Genomic DNA, 15,507 nt, shown 5'->3' on the forward strand with positions numbered 1-15,507 from the left:
CAACTATCTCACACCATACCGATTCTATACTAGTATGCGAGACTTCTGAATCCGGTAAAGCATTCGTCGTGCTCAAAATGCTTTTGATAAGAAGCACGACCATCACCCCCTTCTATCTGCCTTGTCCTTCCTAAATAAATGAAGCATACTGTACTAAAACTCATCATCCCCTATTTCGGGGCAGCACTAGGTTTCCATAAATCCTCAGTATTACTTGCCCTAACCAACAGTTCAAATTCACTCATTTTATTGACAACACTTCTAACCTTACTGCATAAAAAATTAAGACTTAGTGTTCTTGTATAGTTAACTACACACCCCTTGAAGTTATTTAAGCTTGCTTTCGTGGCATTAGCTACCAGCTAATTAGAAACGTTTCTGCCCTCAGAACATCTTACTAATATGGTCTGTTGCGGTAACACACAAGGGCTCGAGCTATGTGCAGGCTTTATTATCAGATAAACACATATACAGTAACCCCCGCTATTCGCGGTCGCTGATTTAATATAAAATGAAACCTAAAAAAATGTGAATTTTAAAACGGCGTGAACATTTTCCCCCATAAAAAAACATAGGCATGGCTAAAATCATCTTTTCCGATCAAAACAGCGCTCAGTGGGTGGGGGGGAGAGGGGTGACAAAATCGCAAGCTTGGATGTTTCTCGCTAATCCTTGTTCAGTGTATTATGCGCTTGTCGTGGAGGGTTTCGTCATTTGCTTTTAATTTATATGCTTATAAATTGAATAAATTTATCAATTTATAAATTGATATGCTTGCAAAAGTGATAAATCTACCATTTTGCAGTGTAAAACAGACTTTTTCGAGTGTGTTAACGGAAGAAAGTGACTTTATTGTGGACAGGTTCTTTCTAACCCGTACAAAAATATGACTACGAATAATAAGGGAAATGTGAAAATATCAAAGTGATGACATTAGCGAATAAAATTGAGTTATTATACAAAATGTCTAATGGTGAAAGTGTCTCCTCAGTGGCAAAACATTATAAAATAAATGAGTCAACGGTATGATCAATCAAAAAATCAGAAGAAAAAGTCCGTGAAAACGTGCTAATTGCTTCAAAAATTTGCTCTGTAACTCGTGATGTTAAATTTAAAAAAATGGAAAAGCTTTAAAGAAGACCGAACTCAAAATAAAATTCTGTTAAGTTCACTCATCATTCGTGAAAAGGCAAAAACTCCTTTATCAACACTTTAGTGAAACTGGTGATAGCATTGGCGGGATAAGTTTTTTAGCTAGTAAAGACGCTGGTTTGAAAGATTTGTTTGAAATTTCTAATAAATATTACATTTAATATTAAATTGTTTCTTATTTTCATTTCGATGCCATATGCTTGCAATTCACTATGTACTGTCTATGTACATAGTCATATTATGAAGGTACATACAATACCTACATAGACAAAATTTTAGACTAGTTGTTCTTATATATTTCATACTTTGGAACGGAACCCCTTTATTACTATGGGAGCAATAACTCAGTATTCGCAGCATTTCTCAGGAACGTAACCCCCGCAAATAGCGGGGGTTCACTGTATGTATATAACCCTTGTTTCCCCCCCCCCCCCAAAACTAGCAGTTTCTCCAAACCTCTAAGGCATCCTCAATAATACTGGCAAAAACTCTTGCACTACCTTTGTTTAAATGTATCCCATCTCTACAAAACAGATTCCTTCTACCTACAAGCGCAGACCAAGCTGATAAAAATTTTTCTGATTATACAATTTATTAGAAATGTCAGCATAATAAAATATACCAAAACGAGATTGAAAATATTATTGTTCGATAGTAAGTTACTTCAATATATGGATGTATTGTTGTGGGATGATCCCGCCAATCAGGTGCCAATAAAGGATTTAATTTGTATTTCCCAACGAGGCATAGTGTTATTTTATTATTAGAGTTACTCCATTTCCTTTCTGTTCCTGAAATTTATGCTCTTGGTTTGTTCAGTATTCCCTGAAAAAATTCAAGCCTTTCATAAGATCAATGCCAAAAGCAGACACTAGCTGATGTATCACCCGGACAGAGATAACATAGCATTGATATTCATTTCATAAATATCGTGGCCAATTCTTTAGCATATCATGGACTATTTGTATTTCTTTTTGATTAATGTTTAAAAGAAGATTTTTTAATCTTCTTTTCTATGAAGTGTTACATCAAGTTCCATATCTGAGATCAAGGATTTCGTTTTCTTTCATGGTAGATTACCTACTTTTCTAACGCAAAGAACTTCAGCTTAACAGCTAGCATTTTAAGGCCATATCTTTGCATTTATAATACTATTCCCATTATGGCAAATAGACAGTGTCTTAGAGACTAGACAATATTATTGCAATTGGTCTAAAAATAATAACATTATAAATTTATGTTCTACCAAAAAGTTTAGCTCATTGGCCTGTTTTCTTCCTTTGAGCAAATTGTAAATGTTACACCTTGCATCCTTACTCCTAATATGTATATTTTATATAGACATTATTACAAAATGCTACAATTTTGAAAAACTTAAAACAATGATACTTACGTTTGGACTACACTGTTACTAATCATACTGGTTAGTTTTAATGTTCTGTCAAGTGAAGCTGATAACACCAAAGCATCATGATTATGAAAGGCTACATCTCTAATTCCTTTGTGGTGTACCCACACAAATTCAGCAGGCTTAAAATCTAAACTGGAAATCTGAAGTTTATATAAACATATATAAACACACACACACACATACACATATATATATAGATGCACGCATACAGAAAAGGTTCAATGTTAATTTTTTGATTAACTGCATTTTGTGCTAGTAACCTCATCACACTAAGATTAAAAATAATAAAGTTACAGAAATACAGTAGCAACAACTTGTAATGCCTACAAAAATCGATTATTAAAATTCAATCATCCAAGTTACTGTTACAAAGCTTCCTGTTTACTATATGTCGATAAAAATGAATATACAAAGCGAATGAAGTTTTAATCCAATATAATATTTAAGAGCTTTAATGAGCTTTGGCGGGAATTTTTTTTTTAAGATTTCTAAAGTGCTTTTAGAATTGGTTTAAATAATCTCTTCATTGCAGTACTGCATGTGGTGCTTAAGCCTAATCCAGAAAAATATTAATATCATAAATCAGGGGTTGGCAACCTGTGGCTCTTTAACTTTTAGCCCACATGAACTGCAATTTAAAATAGAGTTAGAGGACTTAAAAATCAAGGATATGTGGAGTGCAAGACTAAAATGCCTTAAAACTGAAATTGAGAATTTGGAAAGGCAAAAGGCTGCCCTTGAATTCTACACAAATGGACAGTGATCAATGAGCTGAAAAAGCAAGTCCAAATCGTGTTCGATACGTGGTGCAGCAGACAAGAATATAAATTTGAAAATATTTGCATTTGGACTTCTCTCATTTTTTTGTTCGACAGATTTCTGTGGTCAAATATTTTCGAACATCAACTATATTAAAAATAAATCAAGAAACCATCTGAACAATGCGAGCATGTTTAAAGATGAAAATTACAGCATACTCCACTAATGTTGAGAGACTTACTCAAGAAGTTTAGCAGCAAAAGTCACATTAATTCATACCTAATTGGATGTTTATTACTTTTTTCAGTATTAATAAATAATTATTTCAAAATATTTATATTTTTAAAAAGACACCTTCCCGCTCTATTCCATTTTTTTTTAAATCCCCCCACCAGCTTAAGCGGAGGTGCAGCTCTTTGGATTCTCTCTATTTTTTTAAAGTAGATCAAAAATGGCTCTTCATTCAAAAAACGTTGCCAACCCCTGTCATAAATATTCATTGTGGTTTTGTTTTAATGAGAAAAGTTACAATTTATGTATAAACATTTTCATGAGTAAGGAGTGGAACAGGAGAAGCCCTGAGCCTTTCCTGAAAAAATACAAGCCCCCCGCTTTAAGCCCAATGCCAAACCATATTGAAGCAGACACGTCCATGTATCACCAGACAAAGACACATGGCATCAACATTCATTTCATAAGTGTTGTGGCTAATTCTTTAGATTTTGATTTTGATTTGGTAGTTGTTGGCGCATCGGCTTCTGTGGCCATATTGCACCTCCCAAGGTTTTTGCAGTACTTTGATCCAAGCCCGAGGCGGGAATCGAACCCGTGACCTTTGGGTTGCCGGGCAGGTACTTTACCCACTCGGCTAGCCCGGTCGGCTAATTCTTTAGAATATCACAGAATCTTTATATTTATTTTTGATCAATGTTTCTTCCACCTCCACCGATTTCTGCTGACCAATGTTCTTTAAATTTTTTTTCTGAATTAGTGTACTTGCTAATGCTTCTTAGTTCTGTTAATAAACACTTCTAGACTTTTTTTATGGACCCTATATTGTATAATTAATAGCAAGCTCAAGAAAATGTGGAAATTGGCCATGCTATATGAAAATCCAAATTCTCAGTTTCAAGTAGAACAAATCATTCAAAAAGACTATCAATATGTCTACAATTAATGCCCAAGTGATTTCTAGTTGCATTTGAGAAAGACTGTACAAAAATAACCAATATGGCATCCATTCTTTTCATGATCAGAGAAACATCTGAAAATTCTTTTGAAATATGCATATACAGTAAACTCTGTAAATTCTGGTACTTTAGAATGCAGAATTATTTAAAATTTGGCTAATTTTACAAAAAAGGTCAACATTTTAAGTTGTAGATATATTAAGACACCAATCTGGCACTGAAATGAACAGTAGCATTTGTTTACAAGAAACCGTGTAAAAAGGGTGACATTCTATTTGTAAGATGCTTGCAGGATTATGCAGGGTCTGTTAAAAGGAAATCATGCCCCACCAATCTGATTAGCTACTATGAGGTTGTCACAAGGAAACTATATGCAATGAATAATTTTAGCATTGTATACTTGATTTCAACCAAAGCCTTTAATACTATTCTATAAGTATAATTACTGTACAAATTGGTACAATGTGGCATTAGGGGCAGTTATTACTGCCAAAGTGGTAGGAGACGAAGAGTGATTATAAATGCCTACCTCTCTTCATGGAATAATGTTTGAGTACAGTTACAAAAGGGGATCAGTGTTGGGCCCCTTATGTTTTTAATATTTATTAATGATACTGCTGTAACTGTTTCAAGTTTAAAGTCTAGATCTAAAGATGATACAAAGATGGGCACAGTGATTAATAAGGGTAATCAGGAGAGAGGATAGAGTGCCTCAAGAGGATCTAGATAAACCATGCAGATGGGCTGGAAACTGGCTTCAAGTTTAACGCTAATAAATTTAAGGTACTGCCCGGGAATAGAATATCATTTCAGTGGCACCATACTGGCAACCAACTGATCAGACAGAGACCAAGCATGTTCAAGAGATTAGTAGAAAAAAATAACTTGTTTAAATATCTTGTAATTCTTTTTTTCTTTCTATAATTTATTAATTTTGGGAGATTTGCAAAATCATTTCCTGTAATATTTTGCAAATTTTTATTCTCATCTTTTCTACCATTAATTCTGTTTAGATACATTCTTTTTGGTAAGGCCAGAGCTATCACTCAATCATCAGGCAACACAGTGGCAACCCCCAAGGCAAAATGCAATCATTCCATAGGAACTAATTCTTGTCAATGACTCTATAGTCAAGGAAACAGGAAATATATTGTGCAAAAAGGATAGGAGGAATAGGACCAGGGTATGTCTGGTAGGGGCAAAAGCTGATGATGTAGAGCAGACTTTTAAGGGCACAAAAGGTGATATTGTAGTACTCATTGGCACTAATGATATTCCTAAACAAGTAAAGGGCAAATGTCGGAAAAAAACCACAAGTTAGAGTTAAATTTGAAAGTGTCTGCAATTCTGCCCAAACACGATAGAAGGGGCATATGATTAGAGCATTGTCAAGCAATATTACTGTGGCGAGACTGTGCAAGGCTCATGGGGGAAAATTTTTTCCACATGGACTGTGCTTGTTAACAGGAGAGACTTCTTCTAAAGAGATGGGATACATTTAAATAAAAAAGTGCAAGAATATTTGCCAGTGATATCAAGGTTGTGTTAAATTGGTCGGATTAATGCTAGCATGGGGGGATATCCGTCTACTTGTAGGTGATGATCCTCCTCAGTGTGGACACTGAGGAGGATCATCACCTACGAGTAGACGGATATGGGTCAGATGAGTATGCCCTATTTTTGCCCGTGCAAGTACTTCTTCCCATGCCAAAATTTTGGTTCCTGTTTCAACTGAAAAAGTTTATTATTAGTCTGGGTGTGCCGTAGTTCTTTCCACTGTGCAAGGCATGCTGCTGCTATGATGACATTATAGCCCAAGGCTGGAATATACAGAGGTCAAATCTAACGTTGACAGATTTTTTGCAGATATATCTGCCAGTTCATTCCCCTTTATCCCTGAATGTGCTGGAATCCAACAAAAGTTCACTAACACTACCCAACATGATTTTTACCTCCAGCAAATCAATGGTTGTTTCTTGTCAAGTTTTATGTATAGAATTTAAAATCGATCATAAAAATTTCCTATCACATCTCAGTTTTTAGTTATAGATAGATAACCGGATTCTGTACAAAGATATCATTACTGTTTGAAATACAATTTTAAACTTATTAAGTTTTGGTTGGTTTTGTTTATTGGGCTAAACGTCAAACAAGTACATCGTTACTGTTCTTGCAATATAGTATATTTTGATGCACTTTTCCAGACAAGTCAGTATTTTTATTAATTTTATTACACCATTCAACTGTTCAATATATAGTGTATGACAAACTATACTACAAGAATTGACCTTCTGTTCAAATTTACCAACTGCTTTTACTGTTTTTAGGTTAATGAATTGTTAAAATGAGAAGACAAAGCACAGAACTTGCATCAATCACTCAGACAACTTCTGCTATGTTTGTGAACACTTAACCACAAAAACTCAGAAAAAGAAAATATACAGTGCCACAAAAGTTGTATATTCATTGTACTTCGGCTGCAGGATCGGTGACCAAGAAAAAAATTGGGCTCCACATATCTGTTGTATTACTTGTACAATGAACTTAAGGCTGTGGTAATATGGCAAGCTGAGAGCATTACCTTTTGCCGTCCCTATGGTGTGACGTGAGCCCAAGAATCATTTCGACTACTGCTATATCTGCATGACAAAAATAAAAGATATTTCCAAAATGAACAAGCACTGCATCAAATACTGAACACACATACTGAACAAGGATTAGCAGGGAACATCCATGCTCGCGATTTTGTCACCCCTCTCCCCCTGAGTGCTGTTTTAACCAGGAAAGATGATTTTAGCCACACCCATGTTTTTTTATGGAGGAAAATGTTCACGGTGCTTTAAAATTCACATTTTTTTAGGTTTCATTTTATATTAAATCAGCGACCGAGAATACGCGAAACTGCAAATACAGATAATGCGAATAGTGGGGTTTACTGTATTATCAATTTATCAAAAATATTATTAAGCTTATTAAATTTCATTGTTAATTAAATTGTATTTAAATGAAAATCATGATCCGGACTACAGCTGCGAAGCAAAGGTCACAGACTAGTGAGAGTGCTGTGACTTGGGGGAGAAACTAAGGGGGCAATTCTCCAACGCATCACAGTCTCAAAAAATGTACGAAATGTGAAATGTTTGCTGACCTTTCTAAAACAGGTCATGATCTAGCCAAGAAGGATGCCTTTGTGTGTGCTAGATGTCTAGAGTCTCAAGAAATTAGGGCCAACTCAGCGTTCTGATGGGTGTCTATGAGAGCTTGAAGTGTACGGTAAATGCCCTCGAAGAAATTAATATGAGGGGACCATCAAGCTCTCAACTGCCCACCTCAACGGCAGAGCTCACTCCTGCACATCAGACAACACAGAGGCAATCTTCAAGGCAGAATGCGCTGGTCCCAAAGGAACTAGTTATTGTTAGTGACTCTATTGTCAGGGAGACAGGAAATATACTATGCAAGAAGTATAGGTGGAACAGGATCAAGGTATGTCTGCCAGGGAGAAAAGATGATGATGTTGTAGAGCAGATATCATCTTTTAAGGGCACAAAAGCTGATATTGTTTTACACGTTGGAATTAATGACATTAAGAGTACGAGATCTGCAGATTTACTCAACAAGTACAGGTCAATGTTGAAAAAACGTCGCAAGTTAGGGTTGAATGTGAAAGTGTCTGCAATTCTGCCCAGACACGATTGCAGAGAGTATATGATGAGAGCCTTGTCGATCAATTCAGACATGGAGAGACTGTGCAAGGCTCAAGGGGTAGAATTTTTCTCAGCCTGGCCTGTGCTTGTTAACAGGAGAGACTTCTACAGGGATGGGATACACTTAAATAGAAAGGGAGCAAGAATATTTGCTGATGCTATCGAGACAGAGTTAGGTGAGTCGGGAAAACTGCTAGCTTGGGGGGGGGGATACACGGACTAACAGATTAACAGCAGCCACCGGCAGAGGTGAAAGTGATTCTTTCACTGCTTCTATTGAAATGCAATTGAGCAACAGCAGCCTGGAAAGCAAGGCAATTGGGATTTCCAGGACTGCTGGGAGTCATAGTAGAACAAATAAATACATGGGCTTTTAGAGTAACAAAGAGTAGAAACAGGTGCATGTATACTAGCATGTACACCAATGCTAGGAGTATAGTGAATAAATTTGATGAGCTTGGAGTGCTAGTCAAGATATCAAAGGCAGATATTGTTGGGATATCAGAGACATGGTGTCACACAGACATAAGGAGTGCAGAATTGGAATTTGGGGAGTACAGTGTATACAAAAAGGATATCAACACAGGAAGAGAGGAGGGGTTATGCTGTTAGTTAAGAAACAAAATCAAAGGAAGTGCATCCAATTAATGTTGGTGGACAATGCAATGTTGAGTCTGTTTGGTGTGACATAAACAGTGGTAAAGGAAAAATGAGTAGGTGGGTGTTATAGGCCTAATGAATCTGATGAGTATAATGAGCAATTGTGCAGAGAAATAGAGTGAGCCAGTAAATCAGAATGTCTTATAATGGAAGATTTTAACTTTACAGATATTGTGGAACTTGTGGTTGGTCACTCGCACACAAGCAAGACTTGTGGATTTATTGGATGACTGTTTCTACAGCAACATCTTCAAGAGGCAACCAGAGGGAGTAATACTCTTTATTTGATTATCAGCAGTGATTATTCATGCATTAAGAATTTGCAGATAAAGAAACCACTGGGTGACAGTGATCACAATGTACTGATGTGGGAATTATGTAAAGATGTAACTACCATAAAGGCTAAAGAGAAGGGCTATTGCTTTCGTAATGGTGACTACAGAGGTCTCAGGCAGTTTTTAAATTCTATACAGTGAGATCAACTGATGATGTTGCCAAAGTTGAATTCTAAATGTATATTTATCAGGGACTTAATTTTGGAGGCTACTAGGCTTTTCATTCCAACTAAGAAACACTGTTCCAAGTTTAGGCCTATTTGGATATCAGATGAATCAATGAGGCTGGTGGCAGAGAAGAAAAATGTATGCGATGCATATAAAGTATCAGGTGACACAGAAGCCTATGGCAAATATAAACTAGTCTGTAATCAAGTCACAAAGGAGATTATGCAGGCGAAGGCAAATTACGAGAAATCCTTAGCAAAGAAGGCAAAGAAAAACAGCAAAGAGTTCTTTACTTATGTAAAATCTAGAAAGAAAGGGATGAATCAGATTTGACCACTTAACATAGATGGGTTGACTATTGATGATCATGCTCAGGTAGCTGATAAACAATGAGTATTTTGCATCTACATTCACACATGAGGAGTTATTCAATGAGGGGAGTGCCAGAAGTTTATGAAACTCTAACAGAGAGCTAAGTGATTTTGTAATAACTGAGAGCAAAGGGGAGGAGAAATTGCTGAAGGTAAACATAAAAAAAGGCACTTGGGGTGGATGGGATCTAACCAGTTATATTACTGGAGGCAGCAAAGGAAGTAAGCAAGCAAACCCTTAGCCATAATTATGAGAGCTTCCTTGGACTCAGGGGTGGTCCCCATGGACTGGAGGTGTGCAAATGTATCACCAATTCACAAAGGCGGTTCCAAAAGATGACACAAGTAACTACAGATCTGTTAGTTTAACTTGTGTTCCGGGGAAAATAATGGAATCACTGGTTAAAGAAGCATTGCAAGATCATCTAGACAAGACTGCAGTAATAGTAGACACACAGCATGTGTTTGTTAAAGGGAGGTCTTGTCTGACCAATTTGATTGGATACTATGATGTGGTCAGAAAGGAACTGAATGCCAAAAATAATTTTGATATCATATACAGTTGACTCTCAATTTTCCAGGATTGATGGTAAAAAACAAATTTCAGATAATCGATTTCCTGGTTAATCTAAAAATACAAAAGTCACCGACATATGTAAGAGATACATTCCAGGACTTCTTACTTCATCGAGTTTTACGTAACTCGGGCATGACTAATAACATATTGCTACTATATTATTATTGACAAATCTGAATTCCGTGCAATACTTGTTAATGTTTGGCCATTTTCATACATCCTTATTAGTTTAATTTTCTGATCCAAATCTATGGCTTTCCTTTTGTTGGTAGATTTACTAGTAGCTGTCACTTATTCTCTTAGTCGGCACCATGATAACAGTCAAAACGAAATTTTTGAAAAGAACTTCACAGGGGGAAGTAAGGGGGAAAACACACTATTATCACCTCACGTGAACTCACATTTTATTAAAGCACATTTCTGGAGGTTTCTGAATTTAAACAATTTGTACCTTCTGGATTACTGGGCTTTTCTGTTCTTGCATCTAATCATAAACAGGTAATAAACTCGATCTTATTGCATTTGCGATAATACCGATAGCTGGAATTGTGTGGGATTTTACGTTATGGTGAAGTGTGTGTGTCCGCTTCACTGAAATCTTCAGTCATATTAAAAAAAAAAAAAAAAACCCATAAATATATTGTAAGAACCTTTTCTTCTTTCCTATTTTTTTGCTTGTTACTCCGTATCTCACTTGTGCAATTTCTGCATGCCACAATCGCCGTTATTGATTGCTTATTTTATTTATTTATTATTTTTGTTTTAAATTTTACAATCCTAAAAAAAAAATTTGAGCGAAAAAAAATTTATGTAAATCCATAGTTGAGTAAGTTGGCGACTTATTGTATTGAAAAATGTTCAGCAACCTATGTAAAAAATATGGTGATAGATAAAAAACGAAAAAACTTATCGCATCCCTTTAATTTTTGCGATGTCCATTTTAAGTCTAATAGCTTTCCTATATTTTTTTACGATGTCGATTTTATATATAATAGCTTCCTTTTATTTTTTATGAGGTTGCATATGGTTTGGTCACCAACATTATGATTCTTTAGAGATTTAACGGATGCACCGTTTTCAAACTTTTAAATAATTTCAAGTTTTTGTCTGAAAATGCAACTCTTTTGCGTTTAGACATCATTTTCGAGATTTCTAAACAAAAAAAAAATACAATTTTACTACAGAGAAAAATTCTGACTTCCCTGACAAAAATAACAAAACAAAATTTGTCCTTTTGCACTGCAACGGAACATAACAATTGACGTGACGTACTAAAACAAACTAAACATTTGGTCTCTTTTTTTTTTGAGCAGCGGGTGTGAAGACAGCAGGGGTTGCAAGATAATAGGTACACTAATCTCCCAATGATGACTTATAATGCCGCTTGTCGCTTATTTACGACTTGCAAAATATCTGTTTATACCTATTCTAGTTATTACTTGAATTTTTTTTTTATTTGGAGTCTTGAAGTGTCCTGGTTAATCTGCTTCCCGATTAATCCGATCCCAGTTAATTGAGAGCCTGTTGTACTTGGATTTCAGGAAAGCTTTTGATACTGTTGCACATGGAAGACTGCTGTAAAAATTGGAGAGATATGGCATTAAGGGTAAGTTGATAGAATGGATAAAGGGATGGTTGAATGGGAGAAGACAGAGAGCGGTAATCAATGGACACTGCTCTTTGTGGACAAATGTTATTAGTGGAGTTCCCCAGGGTTTGGTGTTGGGCCTATTGTTGTTTTGTATATTTATCAACAATATTGATGAAGGTATATTAGGTTTAATGTCCAAGTTTGCAGATGATACAAAGGTTAGCAGGGTTGTTAACGACAGTAATAACAGTATGCTACTCCAACTGGATCTAGATAAGTTGGGTAAATGGGCTGAGAAGTGGCAACTGAAGTTTAACATTGACAAATGCAAAGTACTGCATATGGGTAGCAATAACCAAAGAGAAAAGTACCAACTGGGTGGTACTACACTCAGGGAAGTGGAAAGTGAAAAAGAATTGGGGGGGGGGGTGACTGTGCAGTGGAATATGAAATTTGCTGAGCAATGCAGATGGGCTGCCAGATCAGGTCATGGAGTCTTGTCAATGATATATAGGAATTTTGATAGCAGGGACAGGGAGGTGATTATCCCGTTATACAAGGCAATGGTCAGGCCACACCTAGAGCTGTGTACAGGTCTGGAAGCCTCATTTTAGGAAGTATGTAGAGTTGCTAGAACAAGTACAAAGAAGGGCAACAAGATTGGTGAGGGGAACAAAGGGGTGCTCTTACCAAGAAAGGCTAAATTCTGCAAATTGCAGTGACTGGAGAGTAGGCACCTGCAAGGTGATCTGAATGAGGTTTATAAGGCCTTGAATGGCTTGAGCAAGCTGAATGCTGATGCGATTCTTCCTCTTGCTCAGATTAAGAACCTGAGGGGACACAGATTCAAATTAAGGAAAGACAGTTGTAGAATAGATGTGCGGAAATTTGCCTTTAGCCAGCGGGTAGTTGATTGGTAGAACAGACTCATCTTTTGTTGTGGAAGTTGATAGCCTAAATAAATTTAAGGCTGAGCTGGACAGGCATTTGGAATGAATGGAGGGGGTTTTTTTTGGCTGATGCTGCATAAGTCTGCTTTCTTGCATCGTATGCCTCTACTAATGCTAATCGTCATAGTCCATGGTTAGCTCCTTTTTGCCCTGGGGATTGACTTTCCCTCTCAGGTTTCCGGCCCCACCACGGGGAAGCAGGATCAGTGGCACAAGGAGGCCAAGCACTTAGATAAGTTAGTTGGCTAGTAAAAAAAAATAAAGTAATATATGTAATGAAAAAGAAAGGTGAATTTCCTTTATGTTCTTACTTGTGACTTTCCAAGTGTAGAACTGGATTATAAATGAAATGCTAATAGAGAATGTTATAACTTAAAATGAACTTTTATCGATACATAATCACACTTTGAATGCTTGACCTCATCATTTGGCACCCGGGGCCATTGGAATGATGCAGTATATAGGCTGATACTGCTGAGATTTCACCAAAAGTATTGCCTAAAGCATTAGCAATATCTAAGGGACTGGATAGGCCTTGCCCATTCCAGGAGCGGATTGAAGAAGGTATGGTAGGAAACTTACTAACTGTCAAATTTTTTTCCATGTTATTTTGGGATCAGGGTTTCTGTTGCAAAACGGGTCAAGGATTCTTTCTTGCCTTTTATGAAACGTGCTTTTGCCCTTAACTTCTTATAATTAATGAGGTTGGCTGTGGTTTGACATTGCCAAAATAAATTCCAGGCTCTAATTTTTACTCGCTTTGCTTTTGTGCATTCCTCATTCCACCAGTAATTATAATGCTTTAGACCCAAGGGATTAGATAACGGTATTGTGTCCTTGGCCACTTTTAGAGATGCAGCGAATGTAATCTGTTACATTATCAATATTCTGGAGGTGGATTTTTTCCTCATCAAGGGAGATTGATGATTAAAATTTTGTCCAGTTTGCTCGAACAAATTTCCATTTCCCGCGGAGTTTGTTTCAAGAAGTCTTTGATATTAAAAAATTGCATGTGACTGGAAAGTGGTCACTGTCCATAAGGTCATTTATAACATATCACTCTATGGTAGAGACCAGTACTGGAGAACAAATTGAGAGATCTATTCCTGAGGTATGTCCAGTTGGGAGCTGTATGTGAGTATGTGTGTACCAGTATTGAGTATGGCAAGGTTTTGTCACTCTAGAAAGCTTTCAATGAGTTGACCACATCTGTCTAGTTTAGGATCGCCCCATAAGGGGTCATGCCAGTTAAAATCCCCTAATACACAGAAAGGTGGAGGTATCTGTATGAAGAGATCTTCAAGATCTTTTAAAGAGTAAGTATGGTTTGGTGGTAGGTAGATTGAGACAAGCGTTATTGAAATATGGAGAGTTATATGAACAGCAACAGCTTCTATTTCAGTTTGAAGTGGAATATGTATAGTTGGGATCTTTGAATTTATCAGGATTGCTACACCACCATGGGCAGCATTTTCTGTATTACAATCTCTTCGATAAAGGCGATACTTCTTTATCAAAGGAGAAATTTGCAAGTTTAAGTAAGTTTCCTGAAGACAAAGAGCAACTGGAGATTTATCGGTTAATTAGATCATGGATATCATTTGTGTTGCAACAAAAGCCTCTGCAGTTCCATTGTAAATACAAAGGGTACTAGGAAAGTTTTGCAATATGACGCAACAATGAATCACAGGAAGCTGCTTGTTGCTGCATGTTGAGACATGTTCATACGTGCATAGTAGCTGCCGCGCCAAGTCGATGGGCTCAGTTATTCATTAGTAGTGAGAGTGTAAAGTGCTTGCGATGGCATCGTGGTCACGAAATGAGATAAGGACAGTTTTGCGGTATAATTTCGTGCGTGGTTTAACCATAGACCAGTGCTTAGAAGAAATGACTCTTGCACTAGATGATGATTGTCCACATCGTACAACGATATTCAGGTGGTATAGAGAATTCCAAAGGGGAAATTTCACTCTGGAGGATTCTGAGAGGCCGGGAAGGCCACGAACGTCAGTTACGGAGGAAAACGTTACTGCTGTGAGGAAAATGCTTGACGAAAACAGGCGAGTGACCTACCAACAGATAGAGGATACTTTGGGCCTAAATGCACCAGCAATTCGTTCGATTCTGCAAGATCATTTGCACGTGAAGAAACTTTGTTCTCTCTGGGTGCCGCATCAACTGACTGAAGAGCAGATGACACGACGTGTGACTTGGTGCTGGGAGATGTTAAAAAAGTTTGATAAGGGACAATCTCGGTATGTGAACAACATCGTGACAGGTGACGAGACTTGGCTGTACTATTACGATCTGCCGACCAAGGCTCAAAACAAAGTTTGGGTCTTTGATGATGATGACACACCCGTAACTGTCAGAAAATCCCGATCTGTAATGAAGAAAATGATAGCTGTATTTTTCAAATCGAGTGGAATTGTGGAACGTGTCGTTTTGGACACGCAGAAGACAGTCACAGCTAAGTGGTATACTGAACAATGCCTGCCTAAAGTCATTGGATCTATGAAGAACCTGTGGCCAAAGTCAAGAATGGACACCTGGTACCTCCATCACGATAATGCTCCAGCTCACCGCGCCAAAGCCTGCACCGAATATTTGACCACGACAGGACTGAAACTTCTCGA

General features: G+C 37.1%; 1 protein-coding gene across 1 annotated transcript in view; it reads right to left on the bottom strand.

Moving 5' to 3' along the window:
* mus302 (mutagen-sensitive 302) overlaps positions 1 to 15,507 on the bottom strand; it is a 279,343-nt gene that overhangs the window by 132,896 nt on the left and 130,940 nt on the right. Inside the window, exon 8 of the mRNA XM_090389437.1 lies at positions 2,546 to 2,703. Coding sequence (XP_090245563.1) covers positions 2,546 to 2,703 — 158 coding nt within the window. The remainder of the gene's footprint in view (positions 1 to 2,545; positions 2,704 to 15,507) is intronic.

This window comes from Mastigoproctus giganteus, unplaced genomic scaffold, assembly GCF_048544385.1.
Source record: "Mastigoproctus giganteus isolate SK-2022 unplaced genomic scaffold, ASM4854438v1 scaffold_18, whole genome shotgun sequence".
Classification (NCBI taxonomy): Eukaryota; Metazoa; Arthropoda; class Arachnida; order Uropygi; family Thelyphonidae; genus Mastigoproctus; species Mastigoproctus giganteus.